We start from the raw sequence: 27,540 nt of genomic DNA on the forward strand, positions 1-27,540 counted from the left end.
ACCAAATTTGTGAAGAAATTATATGCCCGTGTCTTTTCAATTTTCATTGTATTTTTTGTTCAAGTGAGCAGCAGTGTGGTAGTGGCAAACAGAAAATTGGGATTTTTGAACTGTACCAGTCTGGGTTTTAATTGGTCTTCTAAGTGGGTAGTCTTGGGAGCTCAGATCTTCCTAATCTCAGTTTCTTTATCATTAAGAGGAGATAATATCTGCTGGCCAGGATTGCTCTGAGGCTGGATGGCAGCATTTTAAGTGTCATGTCCTGAACATAGCACATATATCATGACACTCAGTAATCACTGCTTATTATCACAAATATTTATTTGTATTAGGCAAATGCTCATAATTTCTTTTTGGCTGTACTTCTGAGGAAGTATTTTATATCCTCCAACATTTCTGTTTTCCCAAAGAATTATCTCCTTTCAATTTAATTTTAGTTTTCCTGTTTTTCTCCTTCTTCCTGACAAAACCCACACAATGGTACATATCCAGTAATTTGTACACGCTTTTCTCCTTAAACCTCAGAAACCCTGGCTAATTGAATTTAATTAATTTTGGCTGTAGTCCAGTTAGAGAAGCTTTCTCAGATTTCTTCCTTCTCAAACTCTTTATCTTGGGCAAGTTATATTTCTCTTGCCTTGACATATATTATATCTTTAATTTGATATGTAACAATTTGCACAAGACATGATAGCTTAGCTTAGTATTCTCTGCATTTTCCTTAGAGAAATACTTTGGTCCTTATATTGGATAGTGTCCAATATCTAGGTAGTCTGGAAATCCCCAGTCTCCAGTTGGATTATCATTTTCTTTAATAACTAAAAAGAAATAAAACAAAACCTATGCCCCTATATTTCACAACTATCAGAAATCTACTACCCTTGAAGACATTTCTGATGATTTTTAGGGTACTGGTACATAGATGTTCTGTATGTCACTGGTTTCCACTTTGAACTGTGATATTTGCTTGTCCCTGAAAATGTGATAATTTTTCTTCACTTCTCTCTGATGGGTCATCTCTCTCTGATCTGCTTTACCACAAAAGTAAGACTTCTTAGACTGTATGTGTGAGTATACATGTGTTGGGGGATGGAGGGGAAGTGCCAGGAAAGATCATCTATAGAAGAGGAGATAATTGAATATCAGATATCGTTTTTCTTAACCTTATTCTCAATGCTAAGGTATAGCTGGTCCCCACCATACAGGTGCTTACTTCCAGCTTTTGTGATATAAAACAGCTAATTAATGATTGAATCACAGTCATAGGAATGTTCAAGGTTGGTACCCTGGGAGAGAAGTAGGTATTGACATAGGGTAGTTGAGGAGGCCTTTCTTAGGGAAGTGATACCTATGCTGAGCTCTGAAGTTTAAGGAGAAAATGATTAAACTAACTGAAGGGGGAAAGAACTATTCAAGACTGGTAAAATGGCATGGTTAAAATGGTTAAATGGTCCTAATGAGGAGCAGAAAGAAGACCAGTGTTTCCAGAGTGTGGAGAGCTAGGTGTCCTGGTAAAAGATAAGGTATATGGGGACTGGACCTTTCTAGGCCTTAGAGATCATGCTACACTTGTGCCTTATATTTTAAAAACAAAGCTAAGTAATTGAAAGGTATTATGTATTTATAAAAGCTCAGTAGTCAGAATGGGGGAGAATGGACTGGAAGATAAAAGTACTAGATGCAGAAAGGCCAGTAAGGAGTTCACTACCTGATTAATGGCGTAGATGTGAAGAAGTAGGTGGGCCCAAGAAACGTGTTTGAGTTAAAATGGCAGGATTTGAAAGTTGTTGAGTGCAAAGAATAAAGCAGAAGAGTGTGTCAAAAGTGACTCCCTAGTTCCTGGCACAAACAACTTGCTGCTATATAATTTAGTACTGTAGAGAGGATTGGATAAGGCATAGATTTTTTTTAAGGGAAAATCATGAATTAAAAATTCTGACAGAAATGATAAGAAAACTTTGAAATAGGCATTAAGTTTTAAGTTTGGATAGCAGAGGTTGGAGACAAGAATTTGGGAGTTGGGAATGTATAAATACTATTTGAAGTCTAAATGCATGGTAGCCTTTTTTGGAAAAAGACTCTAAAGAGAGTCTGATGAGCAGTTTTTAGGGATTGTAAGGCAACTGTTAAAATCAACAGAGAACACTAAAAAGAATGAGCTAGAAACGTAAGGAAAAAAGGAGAGTGTGATATCATGGAATACCAGAGAAGAACATATTTCTAGAAGAGGAAATGGCTCATCATGTAGGATATTGCTAAGGTCAAGTTAAGATGGTTTCCTAAGACAGTCAAATATTATTTCTGTTGTTAAGACTTGTGGAATTACTCCACTGATGACTGTCCTCTAGGCACAGTTAATTACTTCCTTCTTGAGCTTATTATATGCCTTTTATAGCAGTTGTTTTTCTGTTCAAATTATTATATTATGTGGTTAACACTCCTTATAGAATGGTCGCCATCTAGCTAGAGATTTGTCTTGGCTGTTTCTGAATCCCAAGCATCTAAAATGGTACCATGTACATGATGTGCATTTGATAAATATCCAAAAAAGTAAATAAATGCATGATTAGGTTAATTGTACATGGGTTTCTCAATTTAGCTCTGAGATCATTAATAGCTCCTGACAATGAAGTAGAGTTTGTCCACACAAGCTAACACTACTAAAATTTAAAACTTTTAAATGTGTTCTCATGACTTGAGGGGACAATGTTTATATAAGAGATAATGAGGTTGGGGAGGAAAAAAGGGCCTTGAGACTTTGAACTTAAATAACTTTTTGTTTTTCCTCTAGTATGTGAACTTTTCTGATGCGAGATCTATATTGTGAATTGCAGTTGCAAGTATAATCAAGAAAACGTTAATGCCCAGTAGACTGATATTTATTATTGTTTGGAGAAATTCTCAGAATGAAAATGTGAAAATGCTTTGTTACACACTGATTATTTACATTACCCTGATATAATTTGAACAGTTCTAAATATATGTGGTCAAGAGTTTCGTGCATCTCATTGAATTAATTTAGGAATTTGTGGATGTCACCTTTTCAGATTTCTCATTTGCCTGGACTGCTTTTTTGATGAATAGACAAACAAGAGAAATAAAAATCCATCTGCTTTACTTAGTTGGAGAATATTTATTTAAAATTTATATCAAACACTATTCACATCCACTTAAGTGTTTTCAGGTTTATATTTTACTTATGTTCTTCTGTTTCAGTATTTATAATAATTTGGGACATAGAAGACACTCTCATCTTGCACATTAATATACAGAATAATTATAATCTAGTGGATAAATCTTTTATTTGTATTTCAGAGTGTTTCCGGTACCTTAGAATTTCAACCAGGAGAAAGATACAAATATATTTCTGTTAATATCACTGATAATTCTGTCCCGGAATTGGAAAAATCTTTTAAAGTTGAGTTACTGAATTTGGAGGGAGGAGGTAAGCTGGTTACTCAAATGTATCAAATATTTATATTTTCTTGTTCATCTGTCTTGAGGATAGTTGATTCTCTTAAGGAAATACAATCCTTTGAATCAACGTTACTTTTTTTTTTTTTTTTTAAATGTGTGAGTTACTAGTCTTTGGGAAGAGCATCCTAAACATTAATAATTACTTCAGATAAATTTGGTAGACAGTTTTTGATGGATAATTGCTTTCTTTTCTTGGTAAAAAGAGTATTTCTATCTCCCTACATAAATTTAGAAAATTAGTCTTAAAAATTAATATTCAACTCATAGTTTTGTTTACATAGACTTTTGCTGTGAGGTTTAGTTAACTCTGAGTTAATATTTCTAATGTTTATTATAAGGATACCACCTATTGTGCTGGGTTTTTTTTCCCTTTTATTACCCATTGGTTTTTCCAAGTTGAGTGCTTTGATTTTCTTTTTTTTTTTTAACTTAGAAATATATTTATTATTATGTGTTTCTATGTAGCACAAAATATTTCCTTATATATGTAAAAAAGAATAGTATAATTGTAATGAATCACTAAATTATTATTTTTTTTAACTTTAAGATTTATTTATTTATTTGAGAGAGAGATTGTATAAGAGGGAGAGGGAGGAGAGAATCCCAAGCAGACTCCTCACTGAGCCCAGAGCCCCACATGGGCCTGATCCCATATCCCTGAGATCACTACCTGAGCTGAAATCAAGAGCTGGAAGCCCAACTGACTAAGCCACCCAGGCACCCCCTGAGTGAATCACCAAATTATAGTTGTCATTCATAGTAGGTGCTCCTAAAATCATGTCTTTCCTTTCTTACTCTTTCAGTTTTCATGGTAGCTTCTTTACAGCTATCTCCAGGTGTAGCCCAGGTGAATTTAGCCATTTTAGATAATTTATTATGAATGATTATCAATAAGACAGGTCAACAGCACTTTATCCTCAATTCTGATATTCAGAATCTCCAATTTTCAAAGATTTTTGGAGTCAGGATTCATTTCATGGCAAAACTCTTCTGCACTGAAGAGATGCTTCTTATAGTCTTTATCCCATTTGGATGAACTATTTATATAGGTTTCTTCACAGAAGTGTTAATGTGTATAATTTTCAGGTGCTGCTGGGGGTGTTATGCAATGCATGTGATATGTACCATAGTCTCTTTATAAATGTAAGAAACTGAGAGTTGGCAAGGTATCAGCAGGATAATCTCTTCCTTCCAAAACCTGGTATTACTCTCTTATTATTATCTTCATGGTTTAATGAAGAAGGTTATAATACTATATAAGCCACCCAAAAGGAGAGATTGAGTAAAACAGAAATATTAAAATTGTCTTCTACTATGTAATGAGACTTTGGATTAAGTATGGAAAATATCCCCAAATTTTCTTTCCCTGTGTTCCCAAAGCCCAGGTGAAAGCAAACCAGGGAAATGGTTAAACAGTGCTGCAACTTGGTTGACTGCATAAAGCAGTAAAAACATGCTGGATGGCCTGTTTGGAGGATGGCATGTAAAAATACCAGCTTGGTTTGTCCTCCAGAGAGAAGTCCTTGCATTTTCCAAATCATATTTTCATGACACAACTTCAGTAATTAGGGGCCACTATAAAATATTTGAAAAGTTGTTCTTTGTTTCACTTGTAGTTAGCAATACTTATAGAATAGAGAAAATGGTAGTGATCATTATTGATTGATAAGAAACATTAAGTATTCTTCAGAAGTAATATTTCTGATCATAGTGATACTTGGTATCTTATATAGAAACTTTTCCCATATTTGTAGAATATGCATTGTTAGGTATTAATTGTGCATGAGTACTCAGTTGAAAACCAATCTTGCAGACTTTGAGTAAGCAATAGTGGCAGAGAATCTCATTTTCCCTCAGTGAGTTGGGATTGGAGGTAAAGAAATCTAGACAGTGGCTTCTATTCCCCCAGTTATAGTAGGGACTGTCTAAGAAGTACAGTATTGTGAGGCACTAAATTCTTTTGAGAGTCAGGGGAGCAACCATCATTCCATATCGTTTTGTCTGTAAAACCGACTGTATGTAAGATACCTACCTGCATAGATGTTTTATGTTAGCCAGAGTGCATAGTGCTGAACCATCGTCTCTCATGACTTGCAGATAATATGGGGGATGTACTGGATATTCCTTAAAATTCATTTTGCCTCCTAAGTCTCTAAGATGATTTCAGATTTGGGGTGCCATAAATTCTCATGTCTGGTGGATCCCAGTCCTATTGAGGGGAAGAACAGAAGAGCAGGGCAGATCTTAAACTTGCATGTCAGTCAAGGACACTGATAGAAGCACATAGGTCTGGTTGTGGACTTGCCTCTTAATCTTCTTTTCCACTGCTATCATCAGTACACTTCCTGTCTTCTTTGCAAACTTTTGGTAAATTAATGGGCGGAGCTTAAGTCTATTGGAAGTGAGGGTAAACCACTGTCTTTTTTATCACAGTCTTCCTATATTGCCAAGTACTTTATTTTTTACATTATTTATTTGGTCTTTAGAGCAGTTCTGTAGAAGGCAACACATTTTTTAGGTGAGAAAACTGAAGTACCAAGAGTTTGAATGGCTTGCTGAAAGTTTTACAGTGGGTATATTTCACAGCTAGGCCCGAAACAGATTGTTGTAGACTACTTGTCTAGGGTTCTTTCTACCAGGTCAGTGGCAACAGGGTGATCAAGTCTGAGAACGGTAAATAAAGTGGGAATTTGAACATATGCTTCGAGGGAAATATTAGGTGCATTTCCCTAATTTTGAGTTGATTGTGGTGAGTGGTAAGGTGACTCTGTCATAGTCATAGTCATATAGGCCTAAGTGTGTGATTGTACACAACCACAGATATTTTAAAAATATTTAAAATGTTAGAAACAAAAATAAATAAATTGATAGAAGCAATTTACATTGCTTTAAGTAAGTGAAAGAGACAACTGGTTAAGTTGACAGAAATGGGAAATACCAATTAAAACTTAACATGGAGTATTTCCTAAAGCTATGGATGAATTTTTAATAAATAAGTAGCTTGATAAATGTTATACTTTTACCACTTCAAATAATTTATCTTTTATGGAAGAATGCATTCCATTGGGTGAATATTACTACATTTTCCTCTTTTCTGGATATGTTTTAAGAGCTCTCCATTTTCTCGTTGTGTCAATGTGTATTGTGTGGGTGTGTCTCTGTGTCTCCTTGTGAAGTGACTGAATTCTTTAGGGTTGATGGCAGTGGTAGTGGTGACGGGGACATGGAATTCTTCCTTCCAGCTATTCACAAGCATGGTAAGCAGCTGATCCAAGGCCCTTTACTAGTCTTCATTTTATTTTAACTTCTCTTTTTAGAGATAACAATACTGACCAATTATTTACATCTACTATGTGCAGGTTCTTTACATATTTTATCTCAGTATCCATAGCAGCAACTTTATAAATTAGTATTTGCTCCATATCACAGTTACCCAACTAGGAAGTGATCAAGCTAGAATCAAGTCCTTATCTACCTCCAAAGCCCAGACTTGCCTCTGTATGAACCCAATACAGTGTCCTGATTCTAACTGTAATAGAAGTTTTGCTATCATTCATAAAGTGCATAGTTTTGAATACCTAAAAAGAGAGAAATAGTACATTTATACTTTCCTGTTAAATGTATCATGCTTATTTTACTTACAAAAAGAGCCAGCAGTCTTTATATGTAGCATTTTTTAAATTTTTTATTTTTATTTTTTTTCAGCATAACAGTATTCATTATTTTTTCACCACACCCAGTGCTCCATGCAATCCGTGCCCTCTCTAATACCCACCACCTGGTACCCTGACCTCCCACCCCCTCGCCACTTCAAACCCCTCAGATTGTTTTTCAGAGTCCATAGTCTCTCATGGTTCACCTCCCCTTCCAATTTCCCCCAACTCCCTTCTCCTCTCTAATTCCCCAAGTCCTCCATGCTATTTGTTATGCTCCACAAATAAGTGAAACCATATGATAGTTGACTCTCTCTGCTTGACTTATTTCACTCAGCATAATCAAAACAGTTTGGAAAAAAGAAGTTAAAAAGGCAATAAATAGGGAGAATAAGTTGCCAGTCATGGGTGGGATTACTGAAAAGAGATTTTAAGTAGATTCCTATGCAAACATGATTCAGCTTTTTACCTCAGATACTTTTTTTTGTATCGAGAGAAAATTATTTCTCAAGGGAGAATTTTTCTAATCCTCAGATACTCCTTTATCACAATTTCAGGTTTTATGTTTTAAGGTTAGAACTCATGTTCCTACCTCTCTCATTTCTAAGTTCCACCAATGCCTCTTGTAACTACTATATTTAATTACTCTGTTACTTCTGGAATTGCTCATTTTCTTGTCTGCATATACTAATGCAACATAAAAGTTGGACATAATTCTTAAGAAAAAATGCAATGCTTCTGTAAAATTGGCACCTTTTTAGTTATAAGATTGGTGTGTTTGGGGCCAGGAGAGGTAGATCTATAATATCATAATGGGATGAAAAAATAGGCCTAGAACTAATGCACATTAAAAACCAAGAATCTTTTCAGTCAGATAGTTGAAAATCATAGGGAAACTGTTTCATAAAGGTAAGAGGCATTTCGGCTCATGTTCTTCTGAGGTCAGCAAGGATCGTGGGAGACTTTCCTCATATACTGTGTGTGGAAGAATGTTCTCTTTCATAGGACAGAAAAAGAAAACAAGTTTTCCTTGTTCATCTCCAAGTGCTTATACAGCACTTGTATATCACATTGGTGCCAAAATAGAGAAAGGTCATAAAAGCATGAATATGTGTGGCCACCATTTGTGTCTGCCTTTCTTTCTAAAACAAATTAGAACGTAGTCAATGAATGGTACAACTCTTCTCAAAAAGTTGTTCCTTGGCTTTCCTTTGGTTTGTAAATTACTTATTAACATTTTCTTGCTATTTGTTGGAACTTACCCATGCAGCCAGTCTAGGAGTGGCCTCACAAATTCTGGTGACAATTGCTGCTTCTGACCATGCTCATGGTATATTTGAATTTAGCCCTGAGTCACTCTTTGTCAGCGGAACTGAACCAGAAGATGGGTATAGCACTGTTACATTAAATGTGAGTACAGTTTTCCCTCCACTCTTAGACACTTTCTGTTCTTTTAAAACTGTTTTATTGTATTATGAAAGTGTCCTTTATATTATTTATTTATTTATTTTTTCCTTTTTGGGTAGAGGGGAACAAGCCTAGTGGTACACACAATACAAACTGATAATTGAATAATGATTTAACATTTGTCTTTGTATGTAGTTTTGCATATAAGTTTGTCTTATGATTTTGAGGAATCCTGACTCTTTAAGGAATATAGTAGAGCCCTCCAAATATTATTTTTTATAGATTTTGTATTAATTCACTTAGGCTATGGAAACAAATGTCTCCTAAAGCTCACGGGCTTAGTATAACAAAGATTTGTTCTTCCACTCATGGTATGTCTCCAGATGAACTCGGCCATCACCAGTTATTAAGGGATCAAGGATCCCAGAAGCAACATCCTGGCAGGTGCTTCTGTCTTCATGGAGGGGAAAATGTGGGTTGAAGAATTGCATACTGGCCCTTATGATTTCTTTCTGGAAGTGATTTGTAACCTTTCCACTTAGGCTTTTTGGTCAAAGCAAATCACATTGGCCATGCCTAATGATAATAGGTAGAAAAATGCAATCCTATCTCACCTCTCTCCCAAAAGGAAAGAAAGTCCAAAACATTTGTAAATAGCAATAATAATGATAACCCTGTATGTAGGGTGTGTGTGTGTGTGTGTGTGTGTGTGTGTGTGTACTTTCTTCACTGCTTTGTTCCAGTTAGGAATTAAGCTGATTCAATTGTTAAACAATTGGGAGGAGCTTTAAGCTTGCTCAGTTTCCTCAGATTGTATATAAATAATGAAGAAAGATCACTCAATGGCAGATCTTCAGTAAATTGTTGTGGAGTAATTTGAACAACTTTAGAAAGGATAACTAATTATTCAAAAAAAGAAAAAAATTAAGGGAAAAGATCCAGTTTTATAAAATTCTTGTCTTGAATGTTATTTTGAGTTAACATTCATAATTAAAGCTATTTATTTTTCTTAATGTATTATTGGCAGAAGTATTTCTTGCTTCTTAAGTATATTTTATCCAACTTTGGGAGAAATATGTTTTTTGGTGAGTTTTTCATTTTACATTGAAGATAAAAGGAAATATAATTTGTTTTCAAAAATGAGTTTTATGGCTAACTTTTCAGAAAATATCACTCATTTCTTCCTTACAATGAAGTATATTTTTGTAGTAAAAGCAAAAATTTTCATGAGTATGCTTAAACAAAAGAAATTATTAATTACATTTGCTTCATTACTAAAATATAATTATAGAAATGATATAGTTTAGTTAGAAAGTAAAGATGTTCAATCAATGTGTAGCTTTATGCAACAATCACCTTTTAAGTACTGTGAGGGTCTTCAGAGACTGGTGGTTGTTGGTCCCTGCCATCAAGAATCTAAAATTCTTGAGAAAAACTTGTAGAAGATAAGATGAAAATTTAATATCCTGCTATCATTCTATATTTACAAACCTCTAAATCAATGGTTTTAATCCCTCTCTTAATACATTTCCTATTAAATATTTTATAGATAATGAGAAGCTGTGGAGCTCTGTCTCAAGTGACTTTGCTCTGGAGCATAGGCTCTGATCCTGATGGTGATCTGGCCTTCACCTCTGGCAATGTCACATTTGAGACTGGGCAGAAGAGTGCCAATATCACAGTGGAAATACTTCCAGATGAAGATCCAGAACTGGATAAGGTCTTCTCTGTGTCAATCCTCAGTGTCTCCAGTGGCTCCTTGGGAGTTCATACTAATGCCACATTAATAGTTTTGGCTAGCGATGATCCTTGTGGGGTCTTCATCTTTTCTGAGACAAACAGACCTATCAGAGTTGAGGAAGCAACCCAGAATATCACACTGTCAGTGATAAGATTAAAAGGCCTCATGGGAAAAGTTCTAGTCACATATGCAACACTGGATGATATGCAAAAACCGCCCTATTTTCCACCTAATATACCCAGAGCAACTCAAGGAAGAGACTATATACCAGCTTCTGGATTTGTTCTTTTTGGAGCCAATCAGAGTGAGGCAACCATAACTATTTCAATTTTGGATGATGATGAACCGGAAAGATCGGAGTCAGTATTTATTGAGCTACTCAACTCTACTTTAATAGAGAAAGTACAGAATCGCCCAAGTAAGTAACCATTAGTGTGTTTTTATTATTATGGGAAGTAAGAATCCTAAAAAAAATAAGTTAAGAATTGGGTATAGTAGAAAATCCTATAAAAATAGTAAGCTCTAACTTTGAAAGCATCACTTTACACACGTTTAACTATATGACAAATGGAAGTGGGACACTTGAAAATCCAAAATTATGTTTTGAAAGTCCCTTATGTCCCCAAACTGAATTGTTAAAAGCTCTGGTGTAATCCAGTGCAACTGACTTCTAGCGCTATTGTATAAGTACTATGTATTAGTACTAGTATTATGTATTGTGGCTTCCAAATCATTCTAAAGTCAATCTGGGCATTCCAGCGATAGTTCTCTTGGCAAGATCCTGAGCCTCCTTCACCTCGGTCCACTCTGGATGATTCCCTGACCCGATCCACTCTGGATGATTCCCTGATCCAATCCACTCTGGATGATTTCCTGACCCATAGAGCTTTGGCCATGAGCACGTGGGTCCAGCAAGTGTGTAAGGGAAGGGGGACAGGCGTGTGTAGCTGTAAGAAATCCTGTAAATTTATTGGTCACTGGGAGTTGAGAAGAAGGCACTGGTTGGGGACAAGAATGAGGAGTGACCAATCAGCCAATCTGGCAACCTCTTTTGAAAAGTAGCAGTCACTCTGGAATTTGGCTTAGGGGCTTTATAGAGAGAGCAGGGGGCCTCCTGGTAGAGAGCATGCTTTGTACTTTTAGAACTGAGAGCAGTCATTGTGTTACAGCTTGTTGATTAGTCACATTTCCCTAAGAGGACAAATAAAGAGAAGAACCTAGATTTCTTGGAATAAGGGAACAAGTAAAGGAAGAAAGATGAACGACATTAATTTGATATCAATTTAACATCAGTTTTAGAGTAATATTTATAACAAATAAAACCTTCTTAAGGAAACTGGAATTGCGTATTCCAAAAATAAGATTCTAAGTGCTGCATGTTGACTGTGTTTTGCTATATAGACTAAAGTGTCTCATAAATAAATTTCTTCACCTTACCGTAATACCTGGATGGATACACTATATAGTAAACAATATTCTTATCCACAACGTTAAGTAAGTAATTGTAGTTCAAGATTATAGAAAGAAATTTAAAGGACAACTGCTAATATTAAGTTCAGATTACAGTCAAAGTTAAAATTCTCACACAATATGCATCCTTTTTTTTTTTTTCTTAAGATTTAGGATCAATTCTAAGAGCAAATGAATTGTAATAAAATCCAGCAATTAGTCTTACTGAGTAAGAATTATAAAATAAAGCCTAGTTTCCAAGGAACTCAGTTTATTGAGTGAGATAGAAATAAAGCCAGATGAGAGTATCACATACAGCAGTGACTAGGAGCTGTGGGTGTTGGTGTAAGATAACTTACATTTCAATATATAGTAATAAATTATTGAGTATAATCTTTTTCTGCCCCAGTTTCTTTATCTATTATACAGAAATATAATGGGGCTTAAATATAATCATATATGTGAAAATTAATGCAATATCTGGCACATGATAAGCATTCAGTAAATACGAACAATTGTTGTTAATAACATGGTGTATGCAGAATATCAATGTGCTATGGGATAGGAGAGAAAATTGACATGTATTTTATGCTTATTATGTTCCTGGAACCATGCAGCATACTTGGGGCAGTTCACAATAGACATAAGATATGATGTGAAATAATTAAAGAACAATTAAATTCAAATCTGTGTGATAGTGATTACGTTTTTTAATAAGCTAAATCAGTGTAGGACGTGATAAGGTCTCTGTTACTGTACTCCGAGTATAATCATTAACTTTGAAGAAAGCAGTACGGGAAGACTGGAGATCAGCACCTGGGTAAGAGCATAGCACAGAATGTACTATTTGGATAATTGAAGGTTTTTTACCTGGTTTGATAAAGAATTGTATGTAGAGACCAAGAGATTAGACAAACTCTCACAAGATGCTTCTTGAGATGTCTGTCAGGTAGTAGCATGATACATTGTGACTTCCTCACCGTCTTTGTGTCTCTGATTATTTGGTAAAAGGTGGACAGTGTTACCTGTCCCATAGAGATGGAGTAGGGATTAAATGACTTGCTACAAGAAAAGTGCTTAAAATAATGCCTGGCAAATTCTTTTCTAATCTAGTTGAATTTAAATTTATTATATTTATATAGAGTTTTTTAATTTTAACCATGATTTAATTTAACATAGTGTGTGGGTCTCCATCATTGAAATTAAATGGTGTTACTGTTTTTAGATTAAATTGTCCAAAAATGTTTGATTTTATCACATGTTTCCAAATACAACAGTTGTTAAAGATATTCTGAATATCAACTCAAAATTGTTTACTGCTCATAAGAATTTGTTGATGCTTCATTTATGTTAAAATGTCACTTTTTATGTTGTTTTCGCAAGGATGCTGGTTGGAATTGAACCTAGAAAATAATTTAGGGAGAGTTTGTGGAAAGTCCTAAATGCCTTCAAAACAAATTTTGCTGTCTCTAAAATTGGTGGAAAGTGAGAAGAGAACCTTGAAAGTATTGAGCACACTTTTTACTGTATCAGCACTGGGGATAGAGTGCCTGGCTGGCTCAGTTGGTTAAGTGAATCTGCTTTGGGGTAGCTTTGAGGCTGTTAATGAAGATGGGAAAAAGGAATGGGTTTGTCAGCAAGGACAGGGTAACAGAGAGGGAGTAACTTAGTTACAGTATGATGATTTGCAGCTGGTCTTTGAGGACACAAAGCTTAATGACTTTCCTACTCAATTTTGTAAGTGAAATGTTTTTTAAAAAATTTTATGTCATCCTAGCAACTAATTAGAGGAGTATTAGAAGAGCCTCTTGACAAATTTCCAATACTTATTAAAATATTCCTGTAGGGTAACTATTCCTGTGCTAAAGAGTCTATAATAAAAACCTCTCTAGAATGTAAAGCTACAAGAGAGTAGGGACTTTCTGTTTGTTTTGTTTCCTCCATATCTAGATTAGTGCTGGTCCGTAGTAGTCGGTACATGTTTTTTTGATAGAGACAGTAGAAAGAAGCACCGAATGAGGATCCCCCCCCTTTTTATTTAAAATAAAGATATTTATTTACTTATTTGACAGACAGAGGTCACAAGTAGGCAGAGAGGCAGGCAGAGAGAGGAGGAAGCAGGCTTCCTGCAGAGCAGAGAGCCCGATGTGGGCTCAGTCCCAGGACCCTGAGATCAGGACCTGAGCCGAAGGCAGAGGCTTTAACCCACTGAGCCATCCAGGCGCCCCTAAGGATCTCATTTGGCTGACAGAATCTTGCTGAGGTTTCCCGATGACTTGTGGCAGGTTGGTAGAATTTTGATACATTAGCTTTCCTTGTCTTTCAGTTCCAAATTCTCCACGCCTTGGGCCCAAGGTAGAAACTATTGCTCATCTAATCATCGTTGCCAATGATGATGCGTTTGGAACGCTTCAGCTCTCAGCACCCGTTGTTCGAGTGGCAGAAAATCATGTCGGACCCATTATCAATGTGACTAGAGCAGGAGGAGCCTTCGCAGATGTTTCTGTGAAGTTTAAAGCCGTGCCAATCACTGCAGTTGCAGGTGAGAGAAGACCTCCAAGGGGCAGTGAAGTGTTTTGGAGGGAAATTATATCCTTAATTAACAAAAGCCGCTTACAGATGTAGTTAGAAAAATCAACCAGAAAGCAGTAATTTTCTTGCATCTTTTAAAAGGCAAAAATGTAGAGCTTTGATCATGTATTTAGGACACGATTTTGCAGAATTTTTTTGAAAAATGTCCGCAAAACTGTATATGAATTTTAAAGGTAAAATGACCCAAATGTGCACAAACCATTGAAAAGTAAACTGGGGGAAGAATTGTTAGGCTTTCTCTGTGTGTACTTTTTAGTCATTTGAAAGGGATTCATGTGGAAATGATCCGAGGAATGCCGGATAAAATGTGCAGCTGCATGGTTGCCCTGCTTGGCAACACTCTTGCCTCTCAACCCATTTATCTTGCTTATTTATTTATGAAGAATGTGGAAGAGGCAATGGCTAGCATTAACTATTCTATGTAAGCAAAATGATTTCACTGCCAAATTGCAAACATTAGGAGACTGCCTTTTTATTGGTGCTGTCACAGCATCTAGAGGGAGATCTGCCTGAGAGCTATTCAGTTAGAATCTTTCTGTCATGCGCTTGAAGACACATGAATGTGAACGGATAGGATAACACGTTTGATATTTTTAAATAAATGATATTTGCTTGAAAAGATAATAAACAAGGCTCACCTAGTCCCTAAGTATGTGTGTTGCGGGCACGCATGCAGGGTGGGTAGCCTAGAGGAATGAATGCCTGACTGTAGGGGGCCCTACACAGGGCTCAAGAGTGGGAATGAATCAGTGTTCTTGGAGATTAGCCTTACGCTTCATAAGGAGGCTCTCTCCATTCCCTTCCCACTGTTTGACCAGAAACAAAGCTACCGCCAACATGAGTGGTATGTGGTAACAGCTTTTAATCCAGTTTTTTTTTTTTTTTAATGAAAGCCCATAGTTTCCAGCAATAACATTGATGAGTCAGACATGTCTATATCTGTACCGCAGTGGAACATATCTTTCTAGTGAGGTCAGAATTTCAGTTTTGTTCTTTGGTTTAAAAGATTGTGCACATTTTCTTTCTCTTTTGTAGATAAGGGGTTATCTTGTGGTAATGGATGACTCTCTATATTTTTGTCTATGTCCATATCTATATCATAGCTATATCATCTATGTCTGCATATGACAAAAAGAAGAAATTATGCATACATCTTTCTAAAAATGAAAGGATAAACTTGAACACCCTTTGGAGGTCTTTTTCATTATTTTATGATCTCAAACCTGTTTTTTCTGGCAAGAGAGAAAAAATCTTTTTGTTTAGAATATATGTAGTCAATATCCTCAAAAAAGCTTTTCAAGTATATCTGTAGAATTTGGTAGGTCCTAGAATTTTACTAGTATATGGCATGTTTATTATCATATTTGGGACTAAGTCTTAACATTTTGCTTTTTATCTTCATAGGTGAAGATTATAGCATAGCTTCATCAGATGTGGTCTTGCTAGAAGGAGAAACCAGTAAAGCTGTGCCAATATATATCATTAATGACATCTACCCTGAACTGGAAGAATCTTTTCTTGTGCAGTTGCTGAATGAAACAACAGGAGGAGCCAAACTAGGGGTATTAACAGAGGCAATCATTATTATTGAGGCCTCTGATGACCCCTATGGATTATTTGGTAACCAAACTAGTTTGTATCTTTTCTGTAACTTGTCACTATAGACCATATATTTCTTCATTTTTAGGGACTTAGAATCAATTTGATCGTGTTTCCCTTTTTTTACTGGCTGATACCAATATGTAGGATATCCGTGCACCCTCCTAGCAGTGGTTAGTGATTATTAAAAAAAGAAATCAGCATCTTAGCATAAATACAGAAGGGAAAAACTTTTAGGCTTGTAAGTCAGATCTGGCTTCTAGATGTGTTTTGTGGAGCTTAGACAATTCTTTCAAAAAATAATTTACGTAAATTTACACAAAAATCTAGATTTTTCGCCTTCTCAATTAGCAGGAAATCTGGCAACATTGAGCCTCCCTTCCTGCATAGCATCAGTTGTGGGAACAAAATAGCAGCTGCCTCTTTGGACCAGGCTTGCACTGTGCAGTTAGCCACAAAACTCACTAGACCCACTACCCTCATGACTGGTACAGGCCTGACTGTTGTGGGATTCTTAATGATTTCTGCTTCTGTCATAATGAATAATAATGTGGAGATTTTGTCAGACCTGACCAATTAGTATCACAGCATGTTAGTCTGATTTGGGGGATTTAGCTATTTATATTCAGGCTGTGTAGGGGAAAAAAAAATCAGCTATTGGATGATAAGAATTCTGTGTTGCCTCAGTTTCACTTTGTATTTGAAATTAACTCTGTTCTGCCCATTAGGTTTTCAGATTACTAAACTTATTGTAGAGGAACCTGAGTTTAACTCAGTGAAGGTAAACCTGCCAATAATTCGAAATTCTGGGACACTCGGGAATGTTACTGTTCAGTGGGTCGCCACCATTAATGGACAGCTTGCTACTGGTGACCTGCGAGTTGTCTCAGGTAATGTGACCTTTGCCCCTGGGGAAACCATTCAAACCTTGTTGTTAGAGGTCCTGGCTGACGACGTTCCGGAGATTGAAGAGGTGAGAGGAATGGCTAGTATAGAATGACACTGTAAATCATACCTTGTCTTATAGTGACTAGAACAGATGGCTGTTGTTGTGGTATTTATAGAAAATGTCAAGTTAATTATTTCTGCAAGAATTTTCAAAATATGGTAGTGTAAAAGTGATTTTTATAGATAAAAACTAGAATATTCTAGGAAAAGGTCTGGTATGTATCACAGTTCACTAGTGTAGATTTTTTTGTATAGTTACACTGTATTTTTCCACATTTTCATTAAATGATTAAATATATATCTTTATATATTTAACATAATATAATATAAATACAAATAGCATACATTTTTCCATATAAACTCTTAATTTGTATCTAGACTCCCTCTTAGCTTGAGTGTGAGCCAGTCGATCTTAATTAAATTTAGATTTTGATTTTCTACTTATTCACTTATTTGTTCTTCAATAATTTAAAAATTTACTATATGACAAATACCATTCTAGACATATCTGCCTGATACTTATTTTTCATGGTGAAGAAGCTAGGTGGCAAATAAAAATAGAGTCTCAGTGAAAAAGTTGATTCATTACTAACATATATTAACTGAAGATAATTTTACATTATGAAATTCAAATATTATGAAATCCTAGATGTCATTAAATTACTTTTAAGAGCATTTATTCTTTAATAATATCAGATTTCATAGAAGGGAAGTCCATAATATTTCATTTGAATGCTAATTGTGTTTTTCAGTTCTAAAATATTAGGTATTAGTTAATACATATAAAACATTTCTCTTTCCTTCTCTCAAAGTTTTGGTAGCATTATGATAGGACATCTTTAAATTTTGTCAGAGGATTTCCATTTAAGATAATGTGGGAAATAAGGCATAATAGATTAGCTACTTAAGAAACATACATGCAATATTTTACCTAAATAAAAAGCTGTATAGAACAGACATACAATGTTTTATTGAAATGGTAACTATAATAAGGATCTTAAAGTTGATTTGCAAGATTATATACCTGAATATTAAGGAATTTAAATGGCCTGTTATGTATAATTGTGCTTTATTATTAAAAGTCAGTAATGTATTCTGTTACATGTTGGATTTGTAAATGTATTGGGGGAGTTTCTTTGAGTCCATTCATATTACATTATATTTTATCCTTGTCCTTGTATGGATAATATGTCTGGTTATCCCCCACCTGCATCATTGTTATTTTAATTTCAGAACTGGGATTCTGTTAAGGAGATTTTCACTGTATTTTTAGGTTATCCAAGTGCAACTAGCTGATGCCTCTGGTGGAGGTACTATTGGGTTAGATCGAGTGGCAAATATTATTATTCCTGCCAATGATAATCCTTACGGTACAGTAGCCTTTGTTCAGTCGGTTTATCGCGTTCAAGAACCTCTGGAGCGAAGTTCCTGTGCTAACATAACTGTTAGGCGAAGGTATATGGAACAATGGCTTACATCTATGGGGGAATGGAGGTTGTGGGTGGTGGGAAATGACTTCTTGTGCAATTAAATAATTCCGGTTTGGTGGTTGTTACATAATGTTAATTATTTTATAGGTTTGGTAATTTGTTAATTGAATTATGACTATGTGTATGAAGAGCCCAGTATATTTATCATACTTATTATTAGTGAAATAGATAATAGACTATATATCACTGGGCTTTCTAGCCACAGAAAGTTATTGCTTTAATCTAGGATTTGTATGAATTAGAACTTAAATACAACTAGCTTCCAAATTAAAGAATATTTAAATGCTGTATGAAGTGGGTGGTTTTCAGGTTGTTTTTTCTCCATGTGTGTGTGAGGCAGTATAAAGTTCACTGAACTCCTTCAGAAATAGAAAATAAGGGGTTTTGGGAATTTGTGGCAAGTAATTACATTTTCTTAATATGCATTCCTGCTATTACCATTATTACCTTGTTTAAGTGAAATCTGGTAATGAGAATTCATTTTCTAATTCTGTTTGATAATTCTGAAATGGATATGATTTGCATATCTTGCAGGATATCTTTACAGCTTGGTTAAAAATAACTATTGCTTAATTGAAAACTAGCATGATTCCCTTATATGAGAAAATAAAATGTTGAAAGACAAATATAATTAAGAAACATGGATGTGTTTGTACTATTACTTTCTATATTTAAAAAAAAAAAGTGAGAAACGAAGTCAGTATTTTCCTTTTGTATGTAATCCACAGATTGCTTTGAGTGCTTAACCTGTCTTTTAATTGTCGCTCCACTTTTTAGCGGAGGGCACTTTGGTCGGCTGTTGTTGTTCTACAGTACTTCTGATATTGATGTAGTAGCTCTTGCAGTCGAGGAAGGTCAAGATTTACTGTCCTACTATGAATCGCCAATTCAAGGGATACCTGACCCGCTGTGGAGAACTTGGGTGAATGTCTCTGCCATGAAGGAACCCCGGTATACCTGTGCCACATTGTGTCTCAAAGAACACGCATGCTCAGCGTTCTCTTTCTTCAGTGCTTCTGAGGGCCCTCAGTGTTTCTGGATGACATCTTGGATCAATCCAGTGGTTAACAATTCGGACTCCTGGACCTACAGGAAAAACATGACCAGGGTAGCGTCTCTGTTTAGCGGTCAGGCTGTGGCTGGGAGTGACTATGAGCCTGTGACAAAGCAGTGGGCCCTAATGCTGGAGGGTGATGAATATGCAAATCTCACGGTTTCTATTCTTCCCGATGATTTCCCAGAGATGGATGAGAGTTTTCTAATTTCTCTCCTTGAAGTACACCTCATGAACATCACAGCCAGTTTTAAAAACCAACCAACCATAGGACAGCCAAATACTTCTACAGTTGTCATAGCATTAAATGGTGATGCCTTTGGAGTATTTGTGATCTACAGTATTAGTCCCAATACCTCAGAAGATGGCTTATATGTTGAAGTTCAGGAGCAGCCCCAGACCACAGTGGAGCTGATGATTCACAGGACGGGGGGCAGCTTAGGTCAGGTGACAGTTGAATGGCGTGTTGTTGGTGGAACTGCTACTGAAGGTTTAGATTTTATAGGTGCTGGAGATATTCTGACTTTTGCTGAAGGTAAGTGATGGTTCTAAATGGATTTTAGTTTCCCCTGGCAAAGTCATCATAGTTAATTTTTATGATAATGTTCATAAGAATTCTTACTGTTTAGATTCTTGCTAATATATACAAGGGCAGTGTAGTTTAAAAAAGAAGCTAGTTAGCTTGTTAATGGTTAACCCATGATATATGTAGACTGATGAGCATCTTTGTAAGTTTATTAGAAAGATAATGTTTTCAGGGAATGTATGGACTTTATTCCTTTATAGTGCTGGCAGTGCCTATAAGGAAACAGAGGCAACTCTAAGGCAAATTCTAATTTTGAAAGGGAAGTTACCCAAGTTCATACTATTTATACTTTAAAATTATTTTCGTTGATGATTTATCCTGATTTGTCTAGTACATGTAAAATTTTCCTAGTTCATACTCATTTTCCTAGCTTCTGATACTTCTTACCCATGAGAATCTTCAGTGAAAATAATTTGTAAGTATAAATAGTATGAACTTTGATGATTTCATTCATATTAAATTAAGCCTAGGGCTAGATTGATTGATAATAATGTTCTTAGGCTTGAAGGGGTAACTACTGTAAATTTTCCTGAATAATATAACTTGGCCCACAGATTAGAATTAGGGTCAGATTCACTGATTCTTTTTCAGGACTGGTTGAATCATCTAATATTTGGAAGTTTGGAAAGTTCATTTGTTTAAAATAATTATCTTTGAGTGGGGGAAAGTTATCTTTATTAAGATCATTGTTTAAATCCCCATTTGGGCAATTAAGGATTCCATATAGTTTTTAGCATAGTGTTTTTCTGATTAAAAAAACATATGCATATAAGAATCTCATGATATCCCCAAAGAAAGAAGGAAATAAGTGTTATTCACAATTCCATGTCTTAGAGCAATTCATTGCATCTTTTCTTGTTCAACTTTTTTGCATATACTGTTTTTAGAAATAGTAATTGAAGGTCATGATCATGATTCATATGTAGTATACTTTTTGAAATATCTAATAAGCATTATGTTTTAGAGTAAATTTTTAAATTAGCATATCACATTTCTATAATGGCTATTTCCTAAATATTATTTTGTTAATGATGGAATATGATATGCTTGGTGGAGCTGGGGTACAGATTGGTATTTGGTAACATTTCTCCTTATTTCAAAGGAAATTTCAAAAAAAATTTAATTAGGATGACTGGAGGTAAAAATTTAAATTTAAAGTTAGATTTTCCAGTAGTTTTAATAATTATAAAAAGTTTCCATATAAATATCATTATACAAATTAGTATTACCTTGAATTGTAACTTAGCACACAAAATGGCCTATATTTAATAGCTAACTTAGATTCTTAGATAATCTGTAGTCTCTTGAGGCAGTCTTGATACTGTGAATTGATGAAATCCAGCAAGTTCATGAGAGAACATTCATTCCTAATGCCTTTCTCCTTTTTCTTGCTTTTTCTCATCTCACCCTTTCATCCTCTTTCCAGAAAGTGACAAAGAATTAGGTAGAGGACAATAGGCTGAACTGCAGAAGCCCTGTTGGGTTTAGGGTGTTCACTTCTGCTCCATGTTCTAGTGGGGTCCTAGACCAAATTGAAAAGTAGATTGCTTGAGTAGATTGAATTCCTTTTCTGCCTCCTTCCTTCATTGGCCCATATCCTAGAAATTGGTACTTGATCTGTTCTAGTTATCTGAAGACTCATCTCATTCAGGCTGGTTCTTAGACTTGGAATTTGCCATCCCTTTCCTGTTTGCCATTTTGACCACCATTCCCTAAGTGTTCCTGGTCATTTAGGGAAGTATTGACTTGATCACCTGAAGAAAATTATTCACAGGAATGCCAGAATGAGAATGAGACTCCATTCACCGAGAAAGAAAGAGAGAGAGAGAGAGATGTTTTTCAACAGAACATACCTTAGATGCCCTTTCCCTAGCCGTGTCACTGTTCTAGGCTAAAGACCAGAGACAAAACTACGGTTCTTTGGTTTTTTGAAGTAATTCTACCCTTTAAAATATTCCATAATTCAAAATGTTCTTCTCTACAATCTGTCCATATTAATAAAATTTTAGTGTTTTATATGTAAAAGGATATATAGATTTACATATATGGTTTGCTTTTAGTTACACTAATATTGCTTATGATATTCATTTACATATTTTTACTTAACTTTTTAAAGTGGAAGTAATTTGGGGTCTTTGTGGAGTCTCTATGTTGATGATTTTGTTACTTTGGTTTTTAGTTCATTAATTTTTTTATAGGTGAAACCAAAAAGACAGCCATCTTAGCCATTTTGGATGATTCCGAGCCAGAGGATGATGAAAGCATCATAGTTAGTTTGGTGTACACTGAAGGAGGAAGTAGAATTTTGCCCAGCTCCGACACTGTTAGAGTGAACATTCTGGCCAATGACAACGTGGCGGGAATTGTTAACTTTCAGACAGCTTCCAGATCTGTCATAGGTCACGAAGGTGGGTTCTTTTTCTTGTTCAGCATATTCATTCTTTCTTCCTTAGAGGTCATTTTTTGCTTATTCTTTTAAAGTTTCCAATTTTTTTTTTATCCTTTCATTATTTTGTAGAGCTGTGTTATGTTAGTATGCCTGAAACTTAGCTGGGAAAGGGGTCTGTAGTGAACTGTTTAACTACTTAGGAACCTTGTAGATTCTAGCTTGCTTCCCCCCACTGATGTGGTTTTAGGAAGTTAGTCACACTTGGGATGCTCAGCTTTCTTATTTGATAAATGACAAGAAATATTGCTTCATAGGTTTCTTAGTGAGGATTATATGAGATAATGCGTATAAAGTGTTTGTCACAGTTCCTAGCAAGCATATATGTACTTAGTGGTAGTTCTTGATATTAAACAGTGAAACACTGGCTCCTTGTTCAAAACAAGTAGTAGTTTGTAATTGGAGAATATTTTATAGTGTGTTGTTATATTTTTATGAATGAAGTGCCAAACTAGAAAAAAATTAGAAAATGTCCATTTTTTTCTTAAAAAATAAAAATTTTCTTGAATCTTAATATTTACATATGTAGGATTTTGCAAATGCAGGCTAATTTTTTGCATTTTAGTAGTATTTTTTGGTCTTTGAATAGACCTGTTCGATATAAAACTTGTGTTTAGTAGCCTGTGTTTCACTATAGTCTGTGTTTAGAAATAAGAATAAATAAGTGTACCTCAGAAAGAGAAGAAACAACAAGGATCCAGATCATGTATTTGGACTTCTATTTTACAGATGAGAAAACTGAGACACAGAGAGATTAGGTGTCTTGACAAGGTCATCCAGCTTGTTAGTTGCTGTGCTTGAAACTAAATATGTTTTAGTGTGCATTACCTTCTACTTCACTGTACTCCCAACTTGTGAGTTTATTTAGCTTACCAATGCAAATGTCTGACCTATTTTCCAACACTCTTTCCTTTTTATCAGTGGTTCAGAATCTCATGTTGTCACAGCAATAGTGAGTAAAAATGACTAACAGGTTGCTCTACGTCCAATCTAGAGATAGATCAGCAACTTTCAAAAAATTACTTGTAATATAAGTAAAAAAGTCACTGTAGAAGTTAATGTAATAATAATGACTGTTTTCCAGACAGAAAACATATCCGTTATTACACTTAATTTGAACAACAGCCCTATAAAGTGGGTGTAATGGTATACATCTCGTATTCTCATAAGGAGAGTGAGTTTCTGAGAAATTAAGTTTTTCACAGTGGAGCTTAATTAACCATAGTGCTGTCTGAATCCAAAACCTATATAATATATAAGGAAATTTATGAAAATAAATTAATGTTTTGCTTGAACTTAAGCTGCTGCAGAACTCAGCATTTCAAGAACTATTTAATAGGCAAATATTTCAAGTGATTTGAGTTGGAAGAATAATGACTTTGAGTAACAATGTTTGTGTGAGAGAACCCAACTTATGAGACAACCTGACTATATCTCATGTTAGAGGTAGAAATTAGATTTTTAGAGATAATAGTTGAGCTCAGGAAAATTAATAGGATCTTTGTGGATAGAGGAAGAAAAGCAAGGTGTCAAAGATAGACCCCACATCTAGCCTTGTGGAACACAAGACTAAGGTGCTGGGAAATAAAAAAGACCTTTTTGGAGACAGAAGGCTCTCTGCCAGAGAAGGGAGGAAACCAAGATAAGAGTGTGTTTTCATCAATAAACAGAAAGAAAGTAATCACTGTGTCTCAGGCTAACACAGGCAGCCCGTGAGATTAGATTCCCAAATGGGCGGGAGGAGACAAGGGTAACTGTAGAGGATTTTAAAGGAGAACTTGGGATAGGAAGCAAGTTTCTAAGAACGTAGAGATATTTGGGCAGTTCTCGAAGTAGGGTCTTCAAGTCAGTGCCCATCTACAGTGTTTGCTACTGATTTGTGGCAAGATAAGTTTAGAGGTTCAAATATGCCTTTCTAGAAACTTCTATAACATTTTCATTTTGCTGATATTCAAAAGCATTGTCTATGGGCTTATGATTTATCTGTCTTTATGGTTTTGGTTTTTTTTTTTTTTTTTTGCAAAGGGGAAAAACGATTAGTAATTAAAGTAAATGGCCTACATGTGTTATTGGTAAAAATTGTGCATTATCATATTACTCTATGAGCATGGGTTTGGTACCAGAAATAAAACACTGAACTGCTTTCGTTTCTTTCATGTGTGCTCCCTAGATTTTTTCATATTTTCTCAATAAAAATTGGGGTGAATTTTTACCTTTTCTTATTTTCCTATACCTTTATTCCCAAGCTTTTTTTCCTAGAGTCTAAATTAATTTTATTTTATCAAAAACATTATGTTGAACCTCAGTGATTCAGAATTTTGTGTGTGTTTTTTATGTTACCACAAGCTTGCACAGAGAAATGTGTACCAAGCGTATCTGTTTACCAAAGTGGTTTAATGAAAACTTCATGGGGATTCAATGAAAACTGCTAAAGAAACAGGGTAAAAAAAGTCATGCCATGTGATCGTAAGCAATGTTTAACACTGCTTTTGGCCTAGTGTCGGAGTTTCATTTATGAGGTTAGATTTAAAATGTGGACCATGCTGAACTTCTGGCTCTAGAATACATGTTCAGTTCATGGGGAGGAATTGTCTTAGTGTTTAACAATGTGCTGAATTCTGTAGAATTCTATTTCTCTTTTTTGTGCTAAAGCAATTGGACAGATGCCCAGTGGTAAATATTACTTTTTTTCCAATGGAATGGGAAAATTTAAAAAATATGGGACAATAGATTTTTACTGTGATTGAAAACTATGTATAAATGTGTCCTTTATAAATCCGTGTTAGATGTTTCACTTAGTCATCCAACTCAACAGCATCATAATCATTGTGTCATATTCAGTGGATTTAAAATTCTGCCTTTTTACAGAGACAGTTTGAATCTTTTTAAGGCAAAGACTTGAACAAGAAATGCATTTCTTTTTAAAAATAAAGAGGTGCTATATTAGAAACACAACTTTTTTCTTAATTATTTATATTGATAGTTCATGTTGCACACTATTCATATCCCTGTAATTAGTTTAAATGATTTTCTGTCTATTGCAGAGGGCAGTTAATTCAGATGGCCCATGTGTAGCATGTATACATGTATCTATCATGTATACATGTATCTATTAAAATATATTTCCTGGGTTTAAATTTTCCATTATTATTACAGTGTAGTTGATATTTGTCTCTTTAAATTATTTTTTTATTTTTTTGTTAATATAAAATGTATTATTAGCCCAGGGGTACAGGTCTGTGAATCACCAGGCTTACACACTTCATAGCACTCACCATAGCACAAACCTTCCCCAGTGTCCATAACCCAACTACCCTCTCCCTACCCCCCCACCTCAGTTTGTTTTGTGAGATTGAGTCTCTTACGGTTTGTCTCCCTCCTGATCCCATCTTGTTTCATTTATTCCTTTCCTACTCCCCAAACCTATATGTCTCTCAACTTTATCATATCGGGGAGATCACATGATAATTGTCTTTCTCTGATTGACTTATTTCGCTAAGCATACTACCCTGATATTTGTCTTTTAGAAAAACTCTTGGTTTGTTTTGGGATCAAATAGACAAAATACTTAGTGTTATTAAGTTACATTTTATGTTTATATTTCTTAATCTGCATTAAGCTAGGCCTAGACACTATATAATAGATCATCTGTTTTAGAGGTAAAAGCCCAACTTTTAATGGACTCTGAATTTTATATCAATATGGTCTTCCAGGTATGTTGTCAGACTCTTCTCTCGGTAAGGGTCCTATTTAGGCTTTCATCCTGGGCAAATGCTAGAAGACAGTGTAGTATCTAGTAAAATATTTATAAGAAAATTATAACCTACACTTTCTAGGACATTCCTTTTATCCTTTCCTTTATATTTAAAAGACTAAGCACTTGTTTCTCAGTTTTCCTTTTTCTACAACTGTTCTTTGACTCCTCATCCAGGTAGAGGGTAACTTTCTGGTAATTTTTCCAGGAGATATTTTATTTATTTATTTATTTTAAAAGATTTTATTTATTTATTTGACAGAGAGATCACAAGTAGGGAGAGAGGCAGGCAGATGGGGAGGGAGAAGCAGACTCCAACACGGGGCTCGATCCCAGGACCCTGAGATCATGACCTGAGCCAAAAGCAGAGGCCTAACCTACTGAGCCACTCGGGCGCACCACCCACCCCCCCAGGAGATATTTTAAATGGACCTGGTTCTTGGGAGCCTTAATGAGGAGAGTCACTACCTCCATTTTGATTATTTTTTAGGAATATTTTCACACTCTTAATATTATTTTTACATTTTCACATTGCAATAGGCTTGGCTTACAAGATTGTATTTAAGGAATACTTTCTTTACCTTTTATTTCTCGGTGTGTAGTGTGTGTGTGTGTGTCCTGCCTCAAATTGTGTTTCTTGCAATACTCTCTTATAGGTTACTTGCATGGTAATTTGTTAAATTTTTAAAGGTGATATTGACTGAGTGGTATTAGATTTTGAGGATTTTACATGTAGTCAGTTTGTAGGAAGATTTTACTTTTTTTATCTCTTTAATATTTCATTTTTATTTTTATCTTTTAATCTTATATTATTCCCAAATCTTCGTGTACAGTCTTGCAACCATTTATTATTATTATTATTATAGGTTCCCCTTCAACATGGATCTTGACTGACCTATGTTTTGTTTTCTTGCCACATGCGTGCATAATGCATTTTTAGATCTTGATCAAACTTCTGTAATTTTCTTCTTGAAATATTACTAGGCTTTGTGACTTAAAACATTTTGAAAAACCATGACTCCTTAAATCTTTTTTTTAAAGCTTTAAAAAATTTTTTTTCAAAAGATTTTATTTACTTGACAGAAAGAGAGATAGTGAGAAGAGGGAATAGGAAAAAGCAGGCTTCCTGCTGAGCAGGGAGCCCAGTGTGGGACTGGATCCCAGGACTCTGGGATCATGACCTGAGCTAATGAGCAATGACTGAGCCACACAGGTGACCCTCCTTAAGCCTTCTTATGTGTGTCACCAGACCACACTATAGGTGAAAGTGCTTAATTACTCTAAGGCTCTCTTTGTGTCTCTCAGTAATAAACTCTTTGTTTAATACAAAGCTACTCTGAGAAA

At 35.2% G+C, this 27,540-nt stretch overlaps 1 protein-coding gene across 1 annotated transcript in view; it reads left to right on the forward strand.

Annotated features, from left to right (window-relative positions):
• Positions 1-27,540, forward strand: part of ADGRV1 (adhesion G protein-coupled receptor V1) — a 544,366-nt gene that overhangs the window by 99,121 nt on the left and 417,705 nt on the right. The window contains exons 25-34 of the mRNA XM_059175461.1: positions 3,316-3,445; positions 6,654-6,734; positions 8,401-8,540; positions 10,087-10,696; positions 14,054-14,269; positions 15,724-15,939; positions 16,647-16,891; positions 18,140-18,321; positions 19,134-19,945; positions 22,195-22,404. Coding sequence (XP_059031444.1) covers positions 3,316-3,445; positions 6,654-6,734; positions 8,401-8,540; positions 10,087-10,696; positions 14,054-14,269; positions 15,724-15,939; positions 16,647-16,891; positions 18,140-18,321; positions 19,134-19,945; positions 22,195-22,404 — 2,842 coding nt within the window. The remainder of the gene's footprint in view (positions 1-3,315; positions 3,446-6,653; positions 6,735-8,400; positions 8,541-10,086; positions 10,697-14,053; positions 14,270-15,723; positions 15,940-16,646; positions 16,892-18,139; positions 18,322-19,133; positions 19,946-22,194; positions 22,405-27,540) is intronic.

The sequence above is a fragment of the Mustela lutreola genome, chromosome 5 (assembly GCF_030435805.1).
Source record: "Mustela lutreola isolate mMusLut2 chromosome 5, mMusLut2.pri, whole genome shotgun sequence".
In the NCBI taxonomy this organism is placed as follows: Eukaryota; Metazoa; Chordata; class Mammalia; order Carnivora; family Mustelidae; genus Mustela; species Mustela lutreola.